The 26581-nt window shown below is 43.5% G+C and overlaps 1 protein-coding gene across 1 annotated transcript in view; it reads right to left on the bottom strand.

Moving 5' to 3' along the window:
* Positions 1-26581, bottom strand: part of strn4 (striatin, calmodulin binding protein 4) — a 133225-nt gene that overhangs the window by 32897 nt on the left and 73747 nt on the right. The window contains exons 11-13 of the mRNA XM_028792904.2: positions 25632-25679; positions 16740-16861; positions 1996-2163 (exon numbers count right to left, since the gene is read on the bottom strand). Of these exons, the coding sequence (XP_028648737.1) occupies positions 1996-2163; positions 16740-16861; positions 25632-25679 (338 nt within the window). The remainder of the gene's footprint in view (positions 1-1995; positions 2164-16739; positions 16862-25631; positions 25680-26581) is intronic.

Raw genomic sequence — 26581 nt, forward strand, 5'->3', positions numbered from 1 at the left:
TATTAGGATCAGGGGGCAATTACTTTTCACACAGGGCCATGTAGGTTTGGATTTTATTTTCTCCCTAAATAATAAAAACCACCATTTACAAACTGCATTTTGTGTTTACTTGTGTTATATTTGACTAATGGTTAAATGTGTTTGATGATCAGAAACATTTTGTGTGACAAACATGCAAAAGAATAAGAAATCAGGAAGGGGGCAAATAGTTTTTCACACCACTGTATGTACATGGGATTTCTCAGTTTTTTTATTTTTAATAAATTTGCAAAAACCTCAAGTAAACTTTTTTCACGTTCGTCATTATGGGGTGTTGTGTGTAGAATTCTGAGGAAAAAAATGAACTTAATCCATTTTGGAATAAGGCTGTAACATAACAAAATGTGGAAAAGTGATCCGCTGTGAATACTTTCTGGATGCACTGTACATGAGTTGTAATGATATTGGCTACCGAGAAATCTTTATGTCAACTGAGTGACTTGAGTAGAAACCTCTGAGAGGTTTGTATTTGCAAATCTGGATTTTAACTTTAGGCATCGTACAGTTTACACAGTGTGTATTGACACAGTTCTATACTGTTTGATGCATCAAGATATTTTTATTATTGTGGTTAACAGTATACATAGTCGAATGAGTGGCACTGTTGAGTCCTTCCCAATAAATATGGTGAAGAAAATCCCTTTTAAATATGAAAAGAAATGTACATCTTTTCCTGCAGTTGCCAATGCATTTGCGGATGTCAGGGTGTAACTAATGAGTAGGACACTTGAAAATGTACTCAAATGACTTACGTACCGTATATACTCGCGTATAAGTTGGGTCTTGAAACCCGAAAAATTGATCACAAAATCAGACCCCAACTTGTACGCCCGTTCAAAAATAAGATACTTTTTTTTTTTTTTTTTTACACCTTCTTGCCTCCTCCAATCTCTCATCAGTTTCTCAGACACATCGAATTTTATTGCAGCAGCGCAGTTTCCAATTTCTTTCGCCATTCAACGACTTTCAATTTAAAACCAGCTTCATATTTTCTTCTGATCGAACGCTCCATCATAGATAAGGGATACTCTTACGATAAAGGTGTATGAGAGTGTGAGATACAACAAACACAAATCAGTGCATGTGGTCACGTAGGCACAATACATAGAAAAGAAAGGCCGTGTGCTCCATGGTTACTCTCTCAGGTGGGCGTTAGCATATCGTAATCTCTTGGAGTAATAGCGTGAGTTTTCCGCATTCGACTTATACGACCGACATTATAAAATACCGGAAATTATATGATAAAATCAAGCCCCAACTTATTTGCAGGAGAGCTTAAACATGAGTATATACGGCAGTTCCATGTCTCCCGTGTTGTGATGGATGGCTGCGAAGCCAGCTGGGTGGAAGGACCGAATGAGAGAGCACTGTTGGGATATTACCTCCGCTGGGATGCTGGAGGGCAGCTCCACTGGGTTGCTGCGGCACCATGGATTCCCACAAGGCATGCTGGGAGTTGGAGTTTGGAACAGCCCCGATGGGTTCCGTAGGCACTGCCAGGGGGTGCTGCAGAGATGATGGAGCCCTTTGAGGCTGCATTTCCACAACATCCAGAAGTGCTGCCAGGAGAAGGTCAGGGGACACCTGGAGCACTTACCTATAACAGGAGCCACCTCACTCCAGTCGAAAAGAAAGGAGGTGGACAAAGCTAGCTGGATGAGGAGTGGAGACAGAGAAAGGGAGGAAGAGACGAAGAAGAAGAAAGGACTGTATTTATTTGAGCATTTGGTGCTTGTACTATGCTGTGTAGTGGGGAAAAAAAGGCATGCTGTGCGGCAGCACCGGGCTCTGTGTCTACTGTGTCTGAGGATTGGGGAGCTGTGCGCCCCCTGGTGGTCCACAGTGTGCAGTAGTACAAAGTGACATAAAAAAATGGCTTTTTATAATCTGTAGCACTTAATGAAGTTTTCTACCATGATGTTTTATCAGAACATTTCAAACAGCTATTCACATGACCTTTATCTTTGTTGAAGACACTGAGGCAGGCCGGAGTCACGGAGTCGTCCCAAATGCGGATGGATCCATCAGCGGAACAGGAGGCCAGGCGTCGCTGATTCAGACTGAAGGCTAACCCCCATACGGCATCAGTATGTCCTATCATCATGCTATGCTGAACGCTGGGATCTGCAGCAAAAAGAAAAACAGAGGGATGATTTGCTTACTATATGCAAAATAAGTGAAGTGGCAAACAGTTCTGAAGGTGCACCCATTTCAAGGGAGGACAATCATCTTTAACGTACAGTGGCATGCAAAAGTATTCAATCTCCTTGAAAGTCAGCATAAATTATACATGACAAAAGATTTGTACAAATATTTATCAATTCATTATTTTAATTAGAACGTTAGAACAATCTGGACGAGAACAGGCCGTTCAGCCCCATAAAACTCGCCAGTCCTATCCACTTATTTCTTCCAAAAAAGTCAAGTTTTGAAAGTCCTACTGTCTACAACACTACTTGGTAGATTATTCCAAGACTTTATCGTTCACTGTGTAAAGAAAAACTTCCTAATGTTTATGCGAACTTTACCCTTAACAAGTGTCCAACTGTGTCCCCGTGTTCTTGATGAACTCATTTAAAGGTCACCGTCTTGATCTACTGGACTGATTCCCAACACTTCAGTCAGGTCTCCTCTTAATCTTCTTTGCCTAAAACTGTGAAGGCTCAGCTCTTTTAATCTTTCCTCATAACTCATCCCCTGTAGCCCTGAATCAGCCCAGTCGCTCTTCTCTGGACCTTCTCTTGTGCTGTTATGTCCTTTTGTGGCTTGAAGACCCAAACTGCACCCAGTACTCCAGATGAGGCCTCACCAGTGTGTTATAAAGCTTAAGCAGAACCTCCTGTGACTTGTATTCCACACATCAAGGCGCTATATAACCTGACATTCTGTTAGCCTTCTTAATGGCTTCTGAACACTATCTGTAGGTTGATAGCTTAGAGTCCACTACGACTCCTAAATCCTTCTCATAAGGTGGACTCTCAATTTTCTGACCACCCATTGTGTATTCAAACCTAACATTTTTACTTCCTATGTGTAATTCTTTACATTTCCTGACATTAAATTTCATCGTCCACAAATCTGCCCAAGCCTCTATGCTGTCCAAGTCTCTGTGTGATGAGTCAATGGATTCCAAATTATCTGCTAATCCACCTATCTTGGTATCATCTGCAAACCTAACCAGCTTGTTACCTATATTCCTATCTAAATCATTTATAAATATTAAAAATAGCAGCAGCCCAGCACTGACCCCTGCTGGTCACCACTCTTAACATCGGCCAATTCTGATGAGGCTCCTCACACCATCACCCTCTGCTTCCTGTGTCTGAGCCAATTCTGCACCCATCTGCACACCACACCCTGAACTGCCACTTCTTTTAATTTGATGCCCACCCTCTCATGTGGCACCTTATTGAATGTTTTCTGAAAGTCCAGATTAATAACATCATCTGCTCCACTCTGGTTGTAACCTTTTGTTGCTTCTTCATAGAATTCCAGCCTGTTAGTAAAACACGACCTCCCTCGTCTGACCCCATGATGACTGTTCCTAATAACTCCCATCCTTGCCAGATGTTGCTCAATCTTAATAATTCCTTCCCTTAATTTTAATTAATTTTTAATGCACACTCTTAGGCCGTTACAATTGTCACGCACGCATGATTAGGTGACAGTCGACAAAACCCACGTCGAGTACACAGTCGAAACATGGAGGGTTAAATAAGGGTAATGACCTTTCTCTTTCTTTCTCTGGAGAAGCAAGGAAGAAAAATAAATGTGTATTTCTGGCCTTTGTTGATGACATCACAAAGAAGCCCAAAAACAAAAGACGTCACTTCCCCCGTTTAAATTTCCTGTAGCAATTTGTGTTTCTACATAAATACCCCCAGTGTTACCATATGTTTTTGTCAAATGCTTCACTGAACCCGTTTTGTTTCAGCATTTTTTTGACATTATACGGGGCGGTTCCCCAAAACCTTTATATGACTGGCTGTCATATTTTATTTCTCACACAATACATTTCCAAAGTCAAAATAGTCCATTTTCTGTAGATACTTAACTGAAGAAAACAAACTCCAAAGTTCGTGCTTGCAGAAGTATTCAACCCCCCCCCCCCCGACATAGCATATGAGAGAACTCGTATGTCAGTGTGCAGCCACCATAGATGCTGCTGAGCTTTGCTGCCAAGTCTCAGTTATCTACCATACTGCCGCCATTTACTGGATAGCCCAAAATGATGTGAGCCCGGGTCCGAACACCATCAGACTAACAGCACTTCTTTATAAAACGCACTTTTGTCTTGCAAATAAAGTCCGCCCAACATACAGTGCTCCCAGTACCAATCACCCTCCACACGGGCCTTTCCTCTCCTCATAGGAGCTTCGTCCTGCTCCTGCTCCCGCTCCCTACTCTTGCTCCCCGACTGTAGGAAGGCGGCCCTTTTTATTTCCACCGGATGTGCTCCAGGTGCTCGATTGTGTTCTTCCGGCAGCACTTGCTGGTGTGGCGGAAGTGCTGCCCTTGCACCCGGAATGCACTCCGGGCATCCCTGGAAGGTCCTTCCTCCACCTTTCCAGGTGTGGCGGAAGTATCGATCTCCCGGGCTCCACGACGCTCGGGGCGCCAGTGGATTTGAGTCCCCTTGCACCATCCCCGTAGTCCCTTCATCATCCAGGGCGGTTGCCCCCTCGTGGCCCGGGAAACATATAGACCACCTCCCGGTCCTTCCATGTCTCCCGGCTGGGTCTGACCCCCAGCCTCCTGTAGCAATTATTTCTTGAGCCCATAACAGCTTGCAGAGAATAGCACTATAAACAAACAGTCCGTATTCTGAGTTGTTGCAAAAAAGTATAAAGCTGCTGATGTTTTGAAACAACTAGATTTGTTGCAAGATGAATATTTTAATGATATTGATAGTCCTCGAGATTGTGATAATCAATTGAATGATGTGGAACCTGTAGGCTCTGGTATTGATGTGAAGAGCTGCCCCATCAGGCGGTTTCTGACTTGTCACGACTGTCAGGACAGCAATAGGAGGACATTCTGCCATCCACTGACTGCAAACTGTCACCAGCTACCAAATGTGTTGTGTGCAACAATCGTGGACAAGTACAAAAGATAGGCATTATATTTGTGGCGCATCTTCTTCTAAGCCTGCACTCTCTGCATGGTGCCAGAGGGTCTAGGAGTTGCACACAAATGGAGACTTTTAGACATGTTGCTGGTGAATACAAAGTAATTAACAGTTTAATTACATTTTTGAAAGAGTTACTGCTGCTAATAAAATTATTGGTTTTTAATACCCTTTGTGAGTTCTCATACCATATACAGTGGAACCTCGATTTGGTTGTGACCCGAAGTAATTTCCCCCATAGGATTGTAATCTGTTCCGGACCATACGAGCTGAATGTAAATATATACAGTGGAACCTCGGTTCACAACCATAATTCGTTCCAAAACTCTGGTCGTAAACCGAGTTGGTTGTGAACCGAAGCAATTTCTCCCATAGGACTGTATGTAAATACAATTAATCCATTCCAGACCGTACGAACTGTATGTATATATATATATATATATATATATATATATATATATATATATATATATATATATATATATATATATATATATATATATATATATTTTAGTTTTTAAGCACAAATATAGTTAATTATACCATAGAATGCACAGCGTAATAGTAAACTAAATGTAAAAACATTGAATAACACTGAGAAAACTTTGAACAACAGAGAAAACTAACACTGCAATAGTTTGCACTATAGTGCTAGGAACCGCTCGCTAAAAACACTTTTTTTAATGAGTTTTAAGCACAGGGGAAAAAATGAACATTTGAAAAATCCGTAATTTAATAAACCACCAAGAAAAGTAACATTGCAACAATGCAGGCTACGAACCGATCACTGTAAATAGAACTAAAAACAAACAAGCCTTCTCTACCTTATGCGTCCCTCAAACACTCTCTCTCTCGCGCCTGTGTGTGTGTGCGTGCGTCTCTCTTTTGCGAGCCTGGAGCGCAAAGAGCACGTGAGTACCCCCCCCCCCCCCAACCAACTTCTCTCTGTAACAATGCAGCAGTATAAACACTTTTTAAATGAATTTTAAGCACAGGGAAAAAAAAGGAACATTTGAACAAATCCGAACTTTATTTAAAAGCCAACCAAGTTCATGCGAATAGCATTATAACCCGATTGCTGTAAACACACTTTTTAAATGAGTTTTAAGCACAGGGGAAAAATGAACATTTGAAAAAAGAGAAAAGTAACATTGCAACACTTCTCATAATTAAGTCTCAATAATTCTCACCACTCTTCACTTGCTTAGAAACCATGTTTAACTGCAAAAGCACACGAAATACTGTAGAGCACAAAGAGTTCACGGGTAAAGCATGCAAGTCTGACTGAGAACAATGAACAGGGAGAGGCTAAACACGTGCTTGTTCGTATACCGAGTGTGTGGTCGTGAACCGAGGCAAAAGTTTGGCGAACTTTTTGGTCATAAACCGAGTTGTACTTGTACCGAGACGTTCGTGAACCGAGGTTCCACTGTATACGCTCACTTGCTCTCTCTCTCTGTCTAGCTCGCGCTCGCTCGCGCTCTCTCTCTCTCTCTAGCTCACTCGCTCGTGCTCTCTCTCTCTCTCTCTAGCTCGCTCACGCTCTCTCTCTCTCTCTAGCTCGCTCGCGCTCTCTCTCTCTCTCTCTCTCTAGCTCACTCGTTCGTGCTCTCTCTCTAGCTCACTCGTTTGCGCTCTCTCTCTAGCTCACTCGTTTGCGCTCTCTCTCTAGTTCACTCGTTCGCGCTCTCTCTCTAGCTCACTCGCTCGCGCTCTCTCTCTAGCTCACTCGCTCGCGCTCTCTCTCTCTCTCTAGCTCGCTCGCGCTCTCTCTCTAGCTCACTCGCTCGCGCTCTCTCTCTAGCTCGCTCGCGCTCTCTTCACTCTAGCTCGCTCGCGCTCTCTCTCCCTCTCTCTAGCTCACTTGCGCTCTCTCTCTCTCTCCCTCTCTCTAGCTCGCTCACGCTCTCTCTCTCTCTCTCTCTCTAGCTCGCGCGCTCTTTTTTTTTTTTTCTCTCTCTCTCTCTCTCTCTCTAGCTAGCTCGCTCGCTCACGCACTCTCTCTAGCTCACTCGCGCTCTCTCTCTCTCTCTAGTTAGCTCGCTCGCTCGCTTGCGCGCACTCTCTCTCTAGCTCGCTCGCGCTCCGTCCTTCTCCCACCCAACTCCGGCTCCCCGAATGAAGCGAGGCAGTCCCTTTTATTCAGACCCCAGATGTGTCACAGGTGGCCCCTGATAAATATCCAGTAGCACTTCCAGGTGTGTCGGAAGTGCTGCAAGGGAATTCAGTCCTCCTTCCGGCACCACTCCCAAGTGTGCATACTCCAGACCGGGGGCTATCCAGGCGCCCCCTGGCGGTGGCCACGGTGTAGCATAGGGTTGGATCCCCAATCTTTGTGGCCTCTGTACAACCCAGGGCCCCCTTGTGGCCCAGTGAAAACACTGCCCTTCTTCCGGTACTCCCGGTGGGGCAAGGTCCCTGGATATCTGTCACAAAGCGTACTCAAGTTATTTTGTATATACACACATACACACACACACAGACATAATTCCAAAAATTGTATTTTCGTTTTTGTATAAAACGTCGAGATTCATCAAAATGTCAAAATCGAATTTTTGGACGATTCCAATATTTTCCTTATACTTTGTATACAAGAAAGTAAAAATGCATTAAAATGTAGTATGTTCAAATACACTGAATAAATAGGACCTAAGCTTAAACAATTTCTTCATGAGGTACTTGACCCTGTCCATTATGTAGGCATAATGTATGGTGGACCAAAATCACCTTCATGAATATTTATGGCAGCTCCACATGAATATTCACAATCTATTTTGAGACAGAAGTTTCCATTTTCTATGACCTCTCCTATGTAAATCCTCGACATTTACAGCAAACCCATACTAAAAACTCAAGACAAGGAACAATTTGATTGCTCTTGACCAAGCTCCCTCTTGAACTTGTTAGCTACATTACCATCCATTTGTTGCACAAGCTTGTTTAATAATTTACAGGTTTTATTAAAAAGTAAGAGGATATAAAAAAAAAAAGTAGTACCACGGTAATTAAAAGTAAAAAGATAAGGTGATGTAAATTCACAAGTCTTACGGGGGCCAGATGTGATTCTCAAACGACAAAACGCATCTGAGGTCAACCCGTTAAATAATTCTTTGAATTTATATAGCGCTTTTCTCATTACTCAAAGCAGAGTCCCTACTGGCATTTACGGGATTCGAACCGGCAGCCTTCCGATTGCCAGTGCAGTGTTGTTAAAAACAAAAAGTGAAATGCAGCAGAATCTTGAGCTGCACAGGCTCCATCCACAGATCTTCATCTTAAAACAGCCGCCTTCGATTTCATCAGTCTGTGGGTTTAGATTGTTTAGACAGGTGGCACTGACCAGAAAGCAGGAGAAATAGCTGGAGGTGGCAGAGTTAAAGATTCTATTTGCATTGGGTGTGATGAGGATGGACAGGATTAGAAATGAGGACTCAAGGGTCAGCTCAGGTGGGACAGTTGGGAGACAAAGTCAGAGAGGTGAAATTGCGTTGGTTGGACATGTGCAGAGGAGAGATGCTGGGTATACTGGGAGAAGGATGGTAAGGATAGAGCTGCCAGGCAAGAGGAACAGAGGAAGGCCTAAGAGAAGGTTTATGGATGTGGTGAGAGAGGACATGCAGGTAATGGGTGTGACAGAACAAGATGACGAGGACAGGAAGATATGGAAGAAGATGATCCACTGTGGCAACCCCTAATGGTAGCAGCCGAACGAAGAAGAAGAAGACAGATGAAGTATTCAAGCCCCTTGAAAGTCATTCTAATTTTCTATATGACAACAGATTTGCACACATATTTATCCATACAGTATTTTTAATGCAAACTCTTCTGCTATAACAATAAATTTCCAAAGTCCAAATAAACCATTTTCAGCAGATCTTTAACTGAAGAAGAAAAACTCCATAAGTTTGTGTTTGCACACATATTTAAACCTCTGTGCTTTGGTTTACACAGATGACAAACGAATGACAAATGACGCAAAGGTGACAGTCAGTTGACAGTCATACTTAATAATAATAATTCTTTACATTTATATAGTGCTTTTCTCACTACTCAAAGTGCTCTCCACACAGGGAGGACCAGGGAAGTGAACACACTATCTCCTTACTGCAAAGCAGCAGCACTACCACTGCGCCACCTGTGAGGATACTTAAACATAATGAGGTGCTACCTGTGAGTCCTTCATATCTCTCTGGATATTAAAAGCCCCCTTTGTGAGGGCCATAGTCTTTGTCGGATAATCACTACAAAAATGAAAACAAAGGAGCATCTGCTGAAGTGAGAAACAAAGTCGTTGAAGTGCACGAGGCAGGAAATGGCTACCAAAAAATATCAAAGAGTTAGAATGTCCCGCTGCATCACAGCACTGAGACTCTCACTAGAACAGGCCGTCCTTCAAAACTAAACATCAGAACAGGACGTCGACTGGTCAGGGAGGCGACAAAAACTCCAACTGTCACTCCCAGAATTCTGCAGTGCTCTTTGGCTGAAACTGAATTGAAGGTGCAGGGGTACACAATTTCAAGAGTAGCAAGAAAGAAGCCATTCCTTAAGAAGGTCCACATCAAAGCACGTATGGCATTTTCTACAAAGCAGGAGAAGGACCTAGTTGAGATGTGGGAGAAAGTTTTATGGTCAGAGGAGACCAAAACAGAACTTTTAGGCCAGACTTCAAAAAGGTATGTGTGGCATAAAACTAACACTGCCCAGGCCTCAAGAAACACCAGACCTATGGTGAAATATGTTGGTGGCAGCAGCATGCTAGGGGGGTGCTTTTCACGTGCTGGCACTGGGACAATGGATGGACACAAATACCACATGGTATTGCAGAAGAAGTTGTTCCAGTCTGCTATGAACTTACAGCTCAGGAAAATATTAATCTTTCCAAATGTCAAGGACCCTAAGCATAAGGCCAAAGAGACACTGCAATGCCTCCAAAACAGAAAGGTGAATGTTCTGAAATGGCCAAGTCAAAGCCCTGATCTTAACCCTATTGAGAATCTGTGGCACGTTTTGAAAACTGCTGTCCAGAGGTGCCATCCCACCAACCGAGAAGAACTCGATCAATTCTGCCAAGAAGAATGAAGGAAGAATTCATCCTGAACAATGTGCAGAATTGGGACATACTGACATACCCAAAAGAGTGAAGGCTGTTATTGCAGGAAAAGGCTTCTCGACAAAGTAAGAATGTGGTGGGCTTGAATACTTAGGCAAACACAAACTTTGGAGTTTGTCTTCTTCAGTTAAATATCTACAGAAAATAGTTTACTTGTACTTTGGAAATGTATTGTAAATGTAAGGACTTTGTTAAATGATGCGACTCAAACCACCTACAACTGAACACCAGCAAAACCAAGGAGCTGGTGGTGGATTTTAGGAGGACCAGGCCCCTCATGGACCCCGTGATCATCAGAGGTGACTGTGTGCAGATGGTGCAGACCTATAAATACCTGGGAGTGCAGCTGGATGATAAATTGGACTGGACTGCCAATACTGATACTCTGTGTAAGAGAGGACAGAGCCCACTATACTTCCTTAGAAGGCTGGTGTCCTTCAGCATCTGCAATAAGATGCTGCAGATGTTCTATCAGACGGTTGTGGCGAGCGCCCTCTTCTACGCGGTGGTGTGCTGGGGAGGCAGCATTAACACTAGAATTACCAGAGCCTATGAAAAAAACTCGTAAATCCGTCCCACCTTAAATCGCTTCACACGTCTCCATCAGCATCTTTTGTCCTGTAAATGTGTCAATAAGCAGCAAACAGCAAACAGTCTGCTATCACATCCCCCACCGCCGCGTAGTTTTCTAAGCTCAAATCTGTTTACCTGCGTGTCAGTAGCTTGGAGTTGTATACAGTGAGAAGTCAAGCAAAATGACACCTTTTATTAATACTATATCGTTATTTGGAACACATGCATTTCATGTGTGTTCCGTGTCTACAACGATCTATGTAAACGCATTGTTAAAACAGAAACGTTTTTCATGTTTTAGTAATAATTGACAAAATGTAGACATGAAGTTTATAATGTGTGAAGCCTAAAGTCCAAATATCAAAGAAACACTTTCACAACAGGTACAAATATAACAGAACAAATGCGCTCAGTCAGTCTGTAACAGCCGGTGTAAATGTGTGATACTTGCAGCCCTGTTGGGTTCTGTGGGGGCCACCAGGGGGAGCTGCAGAGCCTTTTTTTTGAACTTCCATCACACCTGGGAGTGATTTCAGGTAACGTTAATGAACCAGCTTGCTGGGAGTGGAGTGCAGGCAGAAAAGATGAGATGAGAAGAGCAGAAGAAAAGAAAAAGAAAAGGGCTGTGCTATTGATTTGGTGCTTGGTTGTGATGTGGGGAGCGAAGTAAAAGCGCTGCCGCCCCATGTGAATAACGTGTGTACTGGACTTGAACTTGTGTCTGCCTGTCTGTGCTGGGTGGGGTGGCAAGTACACCCCCTTGGTGGTCCACACCATGTAATTCAGCTGAGAGAGAGGGACAGCCATGGAGATTGACAAATGACAGCTGTAAGTCAGGTTAGGGACATAAGCAGAAAACAAGTGAAGGACACACGCAGGTTGTTTTGGGAAGTGCTGATGTCTGCTTAACTCTTTTAGGGCGGATGTCGACTTTTGTCGACAGGAGGGGTTGAAGGCGAATGTCGACAAAAGTCGACATCCAGGGATAGGGGGCGACAATCAGCTGTTAATGGCGACAAATCTCACTGTCACGTCACAGGCATTCCCTCTGTGCTTGGAGGAATGCTAGACTCGTTGACTCGGCAAATAAACAATGCGTGTGCATGAGTTGCGAAATGTAAACAAAGGCAAGATGGCACCGACATGTGAATCGGCAGACGATGTTTTGCGCATTATCGCAGAGTCGGACTCTTGATTTTTCAGAATTGGATTTTATTGGCAGTGATCAGGAGATCAAGCAAGAGAGTGAGAAGCAGGCATCAGCTGATCAGACACCAGCCGATGCCGCGCCAGCAGATCTGCTGCCAGTTGAGTGCCTTCGCGCAGCCGATGCATCTACAGCAAGGTTCGCATGGGATAAATACACAGACATTGATCCGTTGAGAGCCGATCTGGCTACCGGAGTTTACAAGACGGCATGGCTTGCTGTTGGACACGACAGATCACCAGCTGCTGTACTTCAGGCTGCTCTCTCCTGATGCTGCTTTTCAGCTACTGTCAGACGAGACAAACAGGTAGGCAGAGATTTTTTTTGAATCGCGGGCTGCGTTTGCATCGCATTCTCGTTTTTCAAAGTGGAAACCCACAAAGAAAGACGAGATGAAGCGCGCTGTGGCATTACAAATAGAGATGGGACAGAACTGGTGATATAACTGCAGGGAGCATTGGTCCAAATGTGTTTTGTCCCCTGGTGGCTTAGGTACGTGCTGCTGCAAAGTTTTATTCACTTCTGTAATAAACAGAAGCAAATCCCATGGGGTGAGCCAGGCTATAATGCCATACATAAAGTTCATAAAGTTTCAGAAGATGAAAAGAGGTGACAATACGGTTTTCATGCAGGCAGAAAACTTGGTGGCAGTGGCATGGCACGATGGCAAATGGGTGACTTGTCTCTCTACAGTACACACTAACAATATATGTGAGAAAGTGCAGCCACAGACAATTGAAAAATAGGCACCAAAGCAACACGTATTGTAAGGAGTGCAATGTGGCAATGACTGAAATTGGCTGCTTTGAGCGAGATCAGACTTTGCTGTGTAAAATGTATGTGATATGTATGTGAAATCATAGAGTATGCAGGCTCATACAACATGCAAGGCAGTAACATTTGTCAAAAGTAAATATTTTTTGTTGATTTGATATGTTAAACAATTGCTTTGTGTTCTTTTTTAAAAAATGTTAGTTTTTGGAAAAATATTCAGCCCTGGGAGAAAAGAAACAAAAAAAAAATTAGCCCTAAAAGAGTTAATCAATGTGGTTACAGAACCTAGTGCATATTAATAACCAGTCAGTTCTGACATGAATTCTATGAATATGTAATTGTGTGATTATAATGACGAAGATCCAGCATGACGTTAGAAGCATCATTATGCCACCCGACATTCTCGCTGCTGGATGGAGACATATGATTTGTCAGCGTTCTCCCACTTGGCTGTGATGTCCCAATGCTTCTCTCCGGCCTAAATATGTATACAGTACACCCCCAAAATTCGCAGGAGTTACGTTCCTAGAGCACCCGCGAATTGTGAAAAACCGCGACTTTTGGATGTGGTTAAAAAATGCCTTTTAAATGCCAATTTTTGTAGTTTAAATCCTAAATACAGTATGCCCCCAAAGCACTTTAATTTTGTTGCAAACTCAGCTTAATACATTAATATATTACCTAAAAACAGAATGTAAAGTTAAACCGTATACTGTACAGTAATGTACTGCTATGTCTCCCACGGTGCTAGAATGTAAAATACCGATGTTACCACTATGCATACTGTAATTCATGCAAGCGCGTTTTCTTTGGTATGCGCCATCGTTTTCTTTGTTATAAGTAGAGTAAATCTGCGGTGGGTTGGCACCCTGCCCGGGATTGGTTCCTGCGTTGTGCCCTGTGTTGGCTGGGATTGGCTCCAGCAGATCCCCGTGATCCTGTGTTCGGATTCAGCGGGTTGCAAGATGGATGGATGGATGGAAGTAGAGTAAATACATAATAACTTCATTTAATTAAAATACAGTAAAATGTACGGGTACTCACCAAAGATGAATGATATTGATGATGATGATGAAGTAGCTGTGCAGTACAATGCAGGGGATTTAAAACTCCTCGGGTGGCACCTCTTCTTCAGGCGCTTCAGGAGGAGTCCTATCTTTGGACAGGTCTTCTTCTGGTGGGGTTTCCTGTTGGCTTTTCTTTATAGGTTTCAGAAACATTGTGATGGGAAGTTGCTACATTGTCTCCTGTAGCGAACTGCTGGGACAATTTCCATGCTTCCTCACAGATGATGTTACCGTCCAAGGGGATGTTCTTCTTCCTGCAGTCGGTGATCCACAATGCCAAGGCAGATTCCATCCTGAAGATATTTTTATTCCTTACTGTCATTACCTTTTTTGGCACTATCACAGAAACGTACAGATACGGTACTCCGGATCGCTGCCTCATTCTTCTTTATGTGGCGTGCGGTGCTTTCATTAATGCCATAGTGGCGCGCTACTGCAGCATAACGTTTTAGTTCCTCAGAGCAAATCCAGTAGTGCAACCTCCTCCTGGAGTGTTTTAAACTTCTTCTGGTGCTTAGGCTCAGTGTAAGAAGCCTTAGAAGGTGCAGGGCGTTTTGCCGACATATTGTGCGTTTAAGAATAACGAAGGACAAGGACGAGGACACTCAGCTGGAGAAGCGTCACAGGGCGGCAGTCAATCAGCAGCAAGGAGAAATGTATAACGCTCTCGGATTGGCTACTTTCACCATCCCAAACCGCCTTTCCCTCAGTGGTTGCTTCCTGTTCTCTCTACAGCACAGTATTGCCACGAAAAAAGCCATAAAAAATTGCGGAGGAAATTTGCGCTTTCCACTAACAATTAATAGTTAGGTTCTAAGGAAAAATCCGCGAACGACTGAGTCCGCGAACCCTGAACCACGACCTCGCGGGGGTCTACTGTATATACAAGGGTTATGCGTTATATTTCTGGGAATGAATGTTACCTGTTAACGCAAGTTACTTTGTACAGTTTCTAAACTCTTTTGGGACTCCCCTCCTTCCCCAAACCAACTGGAAGACAGCGGGATCACCGCATCTGTGGAAGACGGCCTATCCGTTGCAGGGGCAACCGCAGGATCCCAGCACTGCAGCAGCTCGCAGTGAAAGCAAATCCAAGCCGACCACGTTCCCGTTATAAGTGCTTGTCGTCGATGGGACATGCAAGGAACATTAGAAATGCAGGGAACAGGATTACTTGGCCACTAACCCGACTACGACCCTGCCAGACTGCTGTGTCTGGGTACGGCAGAGTAGCAGACCCCGCTACAATAAATAACCCTGCTGTCCCTGTTTCAAGCTGAATAAAGCTGGCTTTGCTAAAGTACTGAGGCTCAGCCTCGTGTTTTGAGGTGCAAGACAGGGACTCGCACGTCACAACATACATCTCTTTTTGCACAATATTTCTCTCTCTTGTAATTATTTTCCACAAATAAAAGGTATAGTGTTTGGGTTCTAGTCAATTCTGCATCAAGAAACACATTGCAGAGAGAAAGAGCACCCCCTGCTGGACACAGCATCACAGTTTTAAAGCTCCATTGGGGTTTCAGGGAGAAAGCAAAAGATACTGAACAAAAGCCTTGACGCCGAGAGAAAATAAAAAGCTAAACTTGCTGTTATCCATTTAGCAGCTCAGTAGAGCAATGTAACTGAAGCTTAATAATTAATTTGCACGTTGTAGTGAGCACGGTGACAGTGGAGACTGACAGACAGACACGCACACGCATGCACACAGAGACCACTGCAGCCCCACCTGTTTGAGCCGTGCCTCTGTCTGCTACGATATCTTTCTGTAAATTTAAACTATTGCATCACTATATGACACAACAAAAAATCAGGTTTAGATAAGCATTGTGGTCTGTGGAGATGCGTTGAAGTTAAAACACTGTGGATATTTTGTCATGGCATGTTTGCATTTCCAATTGGACAGTCTTGTTAAATTTCTTCAGTTATTCGTTCAGACGTGCAGTCAGAAAATGGATGTGGTGCAGCTTCATCTGTGCATCTACTGGAGTCGTTAGGCCGATTTGCTGATTCGGGTGTTTTGAGTCCTGAAATCTGCATCTCCTGTGGCTCGTCATGATCAGCTCTCTTAACAGCAGTCCTTTTGACAGAGTGTGACATGCCGTTTATTTCAAACGCGTATTCCGCAGTTCATATTTTTATGACTACAGCTGTCAGTTCTTTCAAGCTTACATCGACTCCTGTGCTATCACCGTAATGCTGAACAGCAGAGAGCACACACGGCACCTGTGACAACATATCGTTCACATTTACCAGTCGTCTATGGATGTCTCCAAATATTAATGCATAATTTGAACAGAAAGGTTTTTCCCTTGCATCAGGTTATGTGTATTTTTTAACACATACTTTCTGCACCCGTGACACACATTTATAGATTATTTAATAGGATCTTTTAAGGAGACTTTTCATTGAAAATAGAAGCTTGCCGTCTGTCAGACCAGGTTGATGACTGCACCTCTAATCTTTGTAGTTCAAATTCCTCGCCCCTGCTTTGAGCACTGCCTTTAGGTTGGATTAGTTTTGAAATGTAACGTTTAATCGTTACCACCCAGTCTTAAGTAAAATTCACTCCCGCAGATGTATATAATAAATGTCTGGCTTCAGAAAGGCTATTTATTTTTCTAGCAACAGGTAGAAAAAGAGAATTTTTTAAATATCATATATGTTTGCTCAATGTTTTTCTTGGTGGTTCCCATTCATAGTCTTTTAATTCCCGTCACTTGGCATATACTCGACTTTAAGCTTGCGTACTTAGTAAGGCATTTTACAGAAAAAAAAGACAGTATAAAAGAATAACTGATTCACAGTTCCATAATAATGCTTTCTTTTATTACTCACCATAATTATCATATGGATCCACATTTAAATCGGGAATCTTCCAGCAACGCACACTGCCATCGAGACCACCACTGTAGCAAAAGTCACCATTTTCTCCCATGGCAAGTGAGAGTACAGGTCCACTAGAAAGAATAAAAAAAAAACAATACCATTCAGAATACGGGTAACGTGGATTTAAAATTAAAAATTGACTCGAGTAAGTTAGGTTGGCACAGTGGGGCAGTGAAGAGTGCTGTTGCTTTTCTCACTGACAGGGTGACAGAGATGTTCCTGTAGCAGTTCACTTCAACAGCCATGGGCACTGTGAGAGGGACTTTAACTCTTTGAGGGCTGAATATTTTTTCGGTGGCTGGCAGAAATGTGCAGCAGAGCAGCTGCCAGCCACAGGAGCCAAGTTCATGCAGAGCTAAAGGCAGAGTTGGCGAAAGAGAGCAAAGTGAATGTGCAAAACAAAATACTCCGTAGAGAATGTTTTGCATATTATTGCTGAATCGGACTCTGATGTATCGCACTCTGATTTTGAGACAAGTGACCCTGAGATCGAAAACGGAAGCGATGTTCCAGTATCAGCTGATCGGTCCCCAGCTGAATGCATTCATGTAGCGGCTGGTAGCTGCGTGAAGACATTACTATATGTCGTTACAATTCGACACCCGCCTCAAAAGAGTTAAAGTCACAGTGCTTATGGACAACTTCAGAACACAGCATGAGAGAAAAGAATGGGAATTTAACACAATGCAGCATTGGATGGATGGATGGATGGATAGAGAGTGAAAGGCACTATATAATAGATAGATAGTGTGATGGACAGCCGGCTACAGACTCTGGCCGCCACCCCCAGGCCGCCAGGAGGAGCTCTCCGGACAGCATGAACGTGCCCCGAGCTCCAGCAGGGCCTCATGGACTCTGTAGTTTTTATGCACAGCCCTGCTGGATACCTTGGGGGCCACCGGGAGTCGCTGTAGGGGGGGCTAGTGGGCTCTTATGTGCCCTATACCCCGGGAGTACGTCATGGTCACATGACGGGAAGAAACGACGTGCTCCCGGGTTGAAGAAAAGGACTGTTTACCCTGGCCCGGAAGCAATAAGGACTTGTGGGGTATGAACAGGAACCACTTCCGGGTCAGGGGGTTTAAAGGACTCTGGGGAAGCCCAGTACACTGAGCTGAGTGGGGAGGTAGGGTGGCGAAGTGTCTGGGAGAGGAGGAGTGATTATTGTAGAGTTTATTGATTTGTATGAGTAGTGTGGAGTGGCGGGTGCTTAGTGCACGTGAGTTAAGAAAATAAAGAAGTCTTGTACTTTCACCCAGTGTTTGGAGTGGTACCTGAGGGTTCAAGAGGTGGATCGGAACCTCAACTGCTACACTGGCGTAGGCGGCAGGATACTCTGGCCATCCGTTGGCAGAAAACCTGCATTTGAAACAAATTGTGTGTGGGCAGACAACCCTAAGAAGGTCCCTCTGGAACACACGGAGGTACAACCAACCCACACTACAGAGAGCGCTGTGTTAGTGAGCCTTGCAGACCACGATGGGGTAGAAAGCAGGGGAAAAGACTGGGTCTAACCAGAAGACTACAGTCCAAACCGGTGTTGAGACAGTGTGGTTGGTTGGTTGGTAGGTAGGTAGGTAGGTAGGTAGGTAGGTAGGTAGGTAGGTAGGTAGGTAGGTAGGTAGGTAGGTAGACTTTATTAATCCCCAAGGGGAAATTCACAAATACAGACAAGTGTTTTATGGCCAGATATGAAGATTGTTTGCATCTCTCGGACTGACCCAGACAACCGATCTACAGACCCACATTGTGTTGAAAAACTCATCAGAAACTTCCAAAGACTTTGTTGGACAGTCATCTTATCCAAAGATCTTGACCATACATTGTTCTCCTCACTAGCTAATTGAATCTTAGCCTGGAGAGGTCTATTAATTTTTTAAATCTAAGATGTCTCACCTAAAGGTTTTTCAATGTTGTATCTCTCCAGGGGTCTATACAAACACAGGGAACTCCAATTTCTATATCACATCTCTGCCCGAACAAGGGGCCTAAGTTGCTTCAAAAGCTTGCATATTGTAATCTTAAGTTAACTAATAAAAGGTCTCGTTTTGCTTAACTTCTCACTAAGGTGTGAGAATCCAATATAATGCACTGACGGCATACCCAAAAATGTATGCAAAAGCAAGAATAAGCTTCCTTTGCTTTTGAACGCATCTGCTATAAAACTGTGTGTGTGATACAATAAGCGTGCCAGCATTTTGACAAAGCTGCACTCAAATCATACTTCTTTTTCCTAAAAGGCATCTCATTTGCGGCCAAGTAACATGTTCCATCGGTCCTTCCATATTCGTAAAGCAAGTCTATTTTTCATTCCCACAATTGCATACATCGTTGGGAATGTGGAAGCATTGCCACCTCTCTGTTTTTAACCACACAGCTCAGTCCTTTCACAATGTGCCACCTCGCATGTTCTCCTTTCTCAACATCAAATTGATGCTGGCAATGTACAGGGTGGTGCACGAAAAACCAAACCATCTCCAACTCCAACATCGACGTACGTTTCTTAGCCCGTACACAAAATGAAAGATATGCAATACAAAAATCTGTACTTAACTCTTTTAGGGCGGATGTCGACTTTTGTCGACAGGAGGGGTTGAAGGCGAATGTCGACAAAAGTCGACATCCAGGGATAGGGGGCGACAATCAGCTGTTAATGGCGACAAATCTCACTGTCACGTCACAGGCATTCCCTCTGTGCTTGGAGGAATGCTAGACTCGTTGACTCGGCAAGTAAACATTGCGTGTGTGTGAGTTGCGAAATGTAAACAAAAGCAAGATGGCACCGACATGTGAAAAGGCAGCGAAGCAAGTGCAGAAAAGAAAACACTCGGCAGGCGATGTTTTGCGCATTATCGCGGAGTCGGACTCTTGATTTTTCAGAATTGGATTTTATTGGCAGTGATCAGGAGATCGAGCAAGAGAGTTAGAAGCAGGTATCAGCTGATCAGACACCAGCCGATGCCGCACCAGCGGATCTGCTGCCAGTTGAGTGCCTTCGCGCAGCCGATGCATCTACAGCAAAGTTCGCATGGGATAAATACACAGACATTGATCCGTTGAGAGCCGATCTGGCTACCGGAGTTTACAAGACGGCATGACTTGCTGTTGGACACGACAGATCACCAGCTGCTGTACTTCAGGCTGCTCTCTCCTGATGCTGCTTTTCAGCTACTGTCAGACGAGACAAACAGGTAGGAAGAGATATTTTTTGAATCACGGGCTGCGTTTGCAACGCATTCTCGTTTTTCAAAGTGGAAACCCACAACGAAAGACGAGATGAAGCGCGCTGTGGCATTACAAATAGAGATGGGAAAGAACTGGTGATATAACTTCAGGGAGCATTGGTCCAAATGTGTTTTGTCCCCTGGTGGCTTAGGTACGTGCTGCTGCAAAGTTTTATTCACTTCTGTAATAAACAGAAGCAAATCCCATGGGGTGAGCCAGGCTATAATGCCATACATAAAGTTCATAAAGTTTCAGAAGATGAAAAGAGGTGACAATACGGTTTTCATGCAGGCAGAAAACTTGGTGGCAGTGGCATGGCACGATGGCAAATGGGTGACTTGTCTCTCTACAGTACACACTAACAATATATGTGAGAAAGTGCAGCAACAGACAATTGAAAAATAGGCACCAAAGCAACACATATTGTAAGGAGTGCAATGTGGCAATGACTGAAATTGGCTGCTTTTGAGCGAGATCAGACTTTGCTGTGTAAAATGTATGTGATATGTATGTGAAATCATAGAGTATGCAGGCTCATACAACATGCAAGACAGTAACATTTGTCAAAAGTAAATGTTTTTGTTGATTTGATGTGTTAAACAATTGCTTTCTGTTCTTTTTTAAAAATGTTAGTTTTTGGAAAAATATTCAGCCCTGGGAGAAAAGAAACAAAAAAAAAAATTAGCCCTAAAAGAGTTAATGGTTAGAGGAGGTGCTGGAAATGATTTTCTTGTGCGTCAACACACTTTTCTGCACGCCGCACCATATTGCGATAGACGTGACACAGCTCAGCCGCTTCAATTTTTCCAGTTTCACTCCTAATATTGTTCATCAGTTCCTCTAATGTCTTTGGATTATTGACGTACACTTTTCCCTTCAGATTACCCCACAGCTAAATGTCACAAGCGGATAGGTCCGGTGATCTTGGTGGCCACAAACCTTTTCTGACCGTTCGTTCCTCTGTGAAGACATTGTGAATTCAAGAAAGTGACTCACGAGAAGTGTGACATGTTGATCCATCCTGTTGAAAGACGGCATACTCGCGTTCTTTGGTGGTCAATTGTGTGCAAAATTCCTCGAACATTCCTCGCAGGTGTACAAACGGACGGAGCCCGAATGTTTTTGCAGTTTGCAACTGACCCAGTCTTACCTCACTCCTCCACCAACTTGTGAATACTGGTCTTTGCTGGTAGGCTTATGCCAGGAAACTTCTGTGCGAAAATGTCCCGCGTTTCCTTAAAATAACCGGTAGACACATACGCCTCCACTATTCCAATCCTCTGTTGCAGAGAATACATCTTCCGGATCTCTTTCACACACGTCTGTGTGTGTCAGCTTCCTTACCAATGCACAGTTGGGGCTGCTGACCCCATTGCGACAACAAGGCTCCACGATCGCAACTTTTGTATAACAGCTCGAGCCAGCCGGTCGGAGATGGTTCGGTTTTTCGTGTGCCACCCTGTACTTTGAACTTCAAGTGTGCAAAAACACTGCAATTCAATTTCAGGTGAGTTTATATATGTACTGTATATACTTGTGTTTAAGTTCTCCCGTAGATAAGTCAGGGCTTGATTTTACCGTATAATTTCCAGTATTTTAGGATGTCGGTCGTATAAATTGAATGTGGAAAACTCATGCTATTGGTCCAAGGGATTACAATATGCTAACACCCACCTGAGAGAGTAACCACGGAGCACACGGCCTTTCTTTTCTATGTATTGTGCCTATGTGACCACTCGGTAATACCCGAACTATTCTGAAGCGACTTTTGCACTGTTTTGTGTTTTTTGTATCTCACACCCAAATACACTTTAACATAAGAGCATCCCTTATCTATGATGGAGCGTTCAATCAGAAGAAAATATGAAGCTGGTTTTAAATTAAAAGCCGCTGAAGTGGCGAAAGAAATTGGTAACTGTGCTGCTGCAACAAAATTCGATGTGTCTGAGAAAACTGATGTGAGATTGGAGGAGGCAAGAAAATGTAAAAAAAAAAAAAAAAAAACGGGCGTATAATTCGGGGTCTGATTTTATGATCGATTTTTCGGGTTTCAAGACCCGACTTATAAGCAAATATATACGGTACTTTCTTTATCTAACCACTGATAGTTTTCAGATTAATGTAGGATCTTTTACATTGCATGTACTAAAAACATATGAGCGAGTACAAGTGATTTTTTTTGTTCTCTTTGATTATTATATAGTTGTCTGTAGGAAAGTGAGACAGCAATTCACATTCAAGTAGCAACACTGAATATGTGCGAGTGTGTGCATGTGATTCAGTATATGCTCTAGCATTTCAGTATAGCTTTACACAAATCATATATTGTTCTGATCTAATTGCACGATGTGGTGGATGGTCGGGGCCCTTGCCCAACAGGGTGCCTCTTCTTTACAAGGCCCGGGGGAACAAGCAGGGACTGAACAGTACATCCCCCGGGGCCCTACACAGAAGTCCTTCTGGGTGGCAGTGATGTCTTCAGATTCCCGCAGGGCTCCATGGGAGATGGCGATCTCTACAACCCTGTTGGGATCTGGGGTTGCCACCAGGGGGTGATGCAGTTGTTCCTGAGCGCGTATGGGCGGCTCCTCCGCCACGCCCAGAAGTGCAGCCGGAAACAGGTCATTAAACACCCAGGGCACTTCTGGGTGGGCTATAAAAGGAGCCAGCAGCCACAACTCCGGGAGCCAGAGTCAGGAGGAGAGAGACAAAGCTTGCCGGAGAGGAGTGGAGGAGATAGAGAGAAGAAAAGGTAATGTGTGTTTGCTTAGTGCATGTTAGCACTGTTTAGTACCTGTGGGCAACGGGGAAGGCATTGCCCACAGGGGAAGAAAAAGAAAAAATAAAAACTTGTTTTTTTATTAGTGTGCCTCCCGTGTCTGTCTCTGTCGGGTCAATCATCCATCCATTGTCACAATGAGCAAGAATCACATTCCATCAGCCCTTCCGTTTTCATTAAGAAGGGTCACTATTCATTCTTGGCCTTCTTTTTCCACCTTCACAGTTGTACTACGACACACCGCATGGTGTCAGAAGGTAACAGAATGTGAACTTCCCACCACGCGCACCTCTTTTGTGAAAATAACAAACACGGCTTCCTGGTGTGCTAAACCACAGTAAAAACAAAATATGAATATTTCCTTCAGTTGACAAATTGCTACCGTGTATCTCGTCTCAACCTGTGTGAGGCACACCACTACCTAAGTCACATATTAAACGCAGATGGAAATGGAGATCTTCAGTGGTGGCAAGAGGGAGATACAGTGAAATATACCATCTTTAAAAACATCGAACAAACTGAAAAATGAATGAACTGAAAATGAGAATATGAAGAGCTTCACTGAAGAAGTGGAAGAATAGCTAAGAGCTGAAAGATGGCAGGGATGAAGGTGATGCGTTACGTAGCAAGGACAATCATGCTGATGGGTGAAATATTGAGAATGAATGTGGGAAGACATGCAGTGGGATCCAAGTAGAAATGATGAAAAAAAAGAGCATGGCTGAAGAACATGGGGATCAAAGCAGTGCGTAAATACCATAGAGGAAGGACGGGCATCTTGGCTGGGATGTTGATTCCTTGCCCAGCCAGAAGGCCATAATGAAAGGATGACAGGAGTGGAGACTTAACCTGACCGGGACACCTGACAATCTCCATCCCAAATTGGACAGAAGAATAACGGATGGACTAGGCGAACATGGGCTCAGGGAACAGTTGATCCCATGCCACTTGTCACCTTCCTCAGGGCTGAACCCCCAGTTAGAACACCCTCAGGATGGGCCGAGAATTGGGAGTCCAGAAATGCAGCCCTGACAAGGGTCCTTGAGGGCTGCCAGGAGTGAACTGCCTTGGCTTCCACACAACCTGGAAGAGTTTCATATGACCTTTGCTGTGACACCAGAAGCAGTCCTGGGTTTAGTTTTAAAGAAGCCAGCAGCCTTACCTCAGAGAGTCTGAGTCAGCAGGCAGCAGGTGGAAGGAGCAAGAGAATCTTGTGATCATATTTGCGTATTTTTGGCTCTTTTCACTAAAGAGTGTTGGTGAGGAATGCAAACCCTTAAATTTGAAGCCGGAATTGGGTTGGGTGACATTGTGTCTGTGGTTTAGGGCTTACATGTGGTTAACAATTGGGACTGAACCCTTAAAAGCACAAAGAACTTGATAAAGGGAATAAAATGGAGTGTTCCAGTTTAAATGGCATACGTGGCATTTAATCACAATTTTTATATTCATCTACCTTAATATAAACAAGAGGGAAAGGGGCAGCTGGCACTAAAAAAAAATTAACAAAAAACTCTTATAGTTCTACACAAATTATTTAATCTTTATCTAGTTAGACTATGATGTTTCAGTTAAAATCAACTACATCATGTGTACCATATTTTTTCCAATTATTTGTACTACACAAAATTACTGGTTTCAATTCAGGGTCATGGAGGATGGAGCCTACTAGCAGAATCAGGTGCACGGAAAATGCCAACCCAGTCCTTTCCACCCACTCAAATGGCAGAGAACCTGGAGGATTTGGAGAAAACAAAACCCATGCAGACCAATGAAGAATTCAAAGACTCCATCCAGCCAGTAACCGGAAGACGGATTTCAAATCCATGAGAAATCAGTGCTAACCACTGCGCCACCATACTGCCCCTTCTAAACAAGTTTTAATCAAAGACAACTATTCACTCATTTTACAAAAACAACTGCTTCTGTTAAGAAACCTACTGTATTACTTTCACTACAATTATTATTGAGAAAGAGCCTTAACACTAGAATTACCAGAGCATACAAAAAAAACTCGTAGATCCGGCCCACTTTAAATCGTTTCTTAAATCTGTTCACACCTCTCCGCCAGCATCCTTTGTCCTCTAAATGTGCTGATAAAGACAAGCTGCCAGCAGCCGGCTATTCCATCCCCCCCACCGACTCAGAACGTGAGCGAACTTTTCCCAGCTCATGCATTGACTGATTATCTGGGAGTGAAGTGGAGTTTTACAGTGGAAATAATAGATCTTTATTTGGAACACACGCAATTCATGTGTGTTCCGTTTCTAAAGTAGTCTGTGTAAACATATTGTTAAAACAGAAACTTTTTCATATTTTAGTAATAAATGTTACAAAATGTAGTAGGCATAAACTATAGAATATGTAAAGCCCGAGTTCCAAAGATCAAATAAACACTTTCACAAAAGCTTCCACTGTAAAACTCCACTTCACTCCCAGATAATCAATCAAGGTATGAGCTGGGAAAAGTTCGCTCACATTCTGAGTCGGTGGGGGGATGGAATAGCCAGCTGCAGGCAGCTTGTCTTTTATCAGCACATTTAGAGGACAAAGGATGCTGGCAAAGAGGTGTGAACGGATTTAAGAAGCTATTTAAGGTGGGCCGGATCTACGAGTTTTTTCGTAGGCTCTGGTAATTCTAGTGTTAATAAACCAAAACATTGCGACTATCAGAGACGAGTGCTGGCATGTGGCACAAGCACTTGGAATGCCTTATTTGTTTTCTGCTTAACTGGAAATGTCACAGCGGCAACTTAGATGATTCATACGCATTTCTAAGAAAAAGGCAAGTGCTGCACATTCCACACAAATACTGGGCCAAAATAAAACTCTCATACCTGTGTGCCCGAAAAGTGTATATGGGTTCCACATCCAGGACTGCATTTCTGTAAAAAAAGATAATGACAATAATAAATTCCACATCACAAGTTTGCCCAGTGGTTAGTGGTGTTCCCCAGGACTCTGTTTTGGGACCCCCTTCCATTTATCATTAACCCTCTTCCTCTTAGTCATATTTTTAAGAAATTTGATATTGACTTCCACTGTTATGCTGATAACACCCGGCTGTACCTGTCTCCTAAAAGCCTGATTCCACCCTCTGACTGCTTGTAGGAAGGTAAATCAGGGTTGTCTGCTAACGTTCTCAGATTAAACATTGATAAAACAGAGGTACTTTTGGTAGGAACTAAAACTGTCTTGGCCAAATGTGACAATATTTCTTTGACAATTGATAATTCTCTAGTTCACGTTTTTGTTTTCAGTCAGCTAGATGACTGTAGCACACTCCTCTCAGGACTACCTAAGAAAGACATCAATCGATTGCAACGAGTGTAGAATGGAGCTGCGAGAATCTTAACTAAGGAAAGAAAATCCGAGCACATCACCCCAGTTCTGATGCCACTACACTGGTTACCTGTGTCATATAGAATTGACTTTAAAATACTGCTTATGCTGCGGTGGGTTGGCACCCTGCCCGGGATTGGTTCCCTGCGTTGTGCCCTGTGTTGGCTGGGATTGGCTCCAGCAGACCCCCGTGACCCTGTGTTCGGATTCAGCGGGTTGGAAAATGGATGGATGGATACTGCTTATGGTTTACAAAGCCTTCAATAATCAGCTCCATCTTATATTTCAGAATGTTTCGAACTTCTTCCACTTACGGATGATGGAGGCCACTGTGCTCATTGGGACCTTCAAAGCAGCAGAAATTTTTCTGTAACCTTCCCCAGATTTGTGCCTCAAGACAATCCTGTCTCGGAGGTCTACAGACAATTCCTTTGACTTCATGCTT

This window comes from Erpetoichthys calabaricus, chromosome 1 (genome assembly GCF_900747795.2).
Source record: "Erpetoichthys calabaricus chromosome 1, fErpCal1.3, whole genome shotgun sequence".
NCBI lineage: Eukaryota > Metazoa > Chordata > Cladistia > Polypteriformes > Polypteridae > Erpetoichthys > Erpetoichthys calabaricus.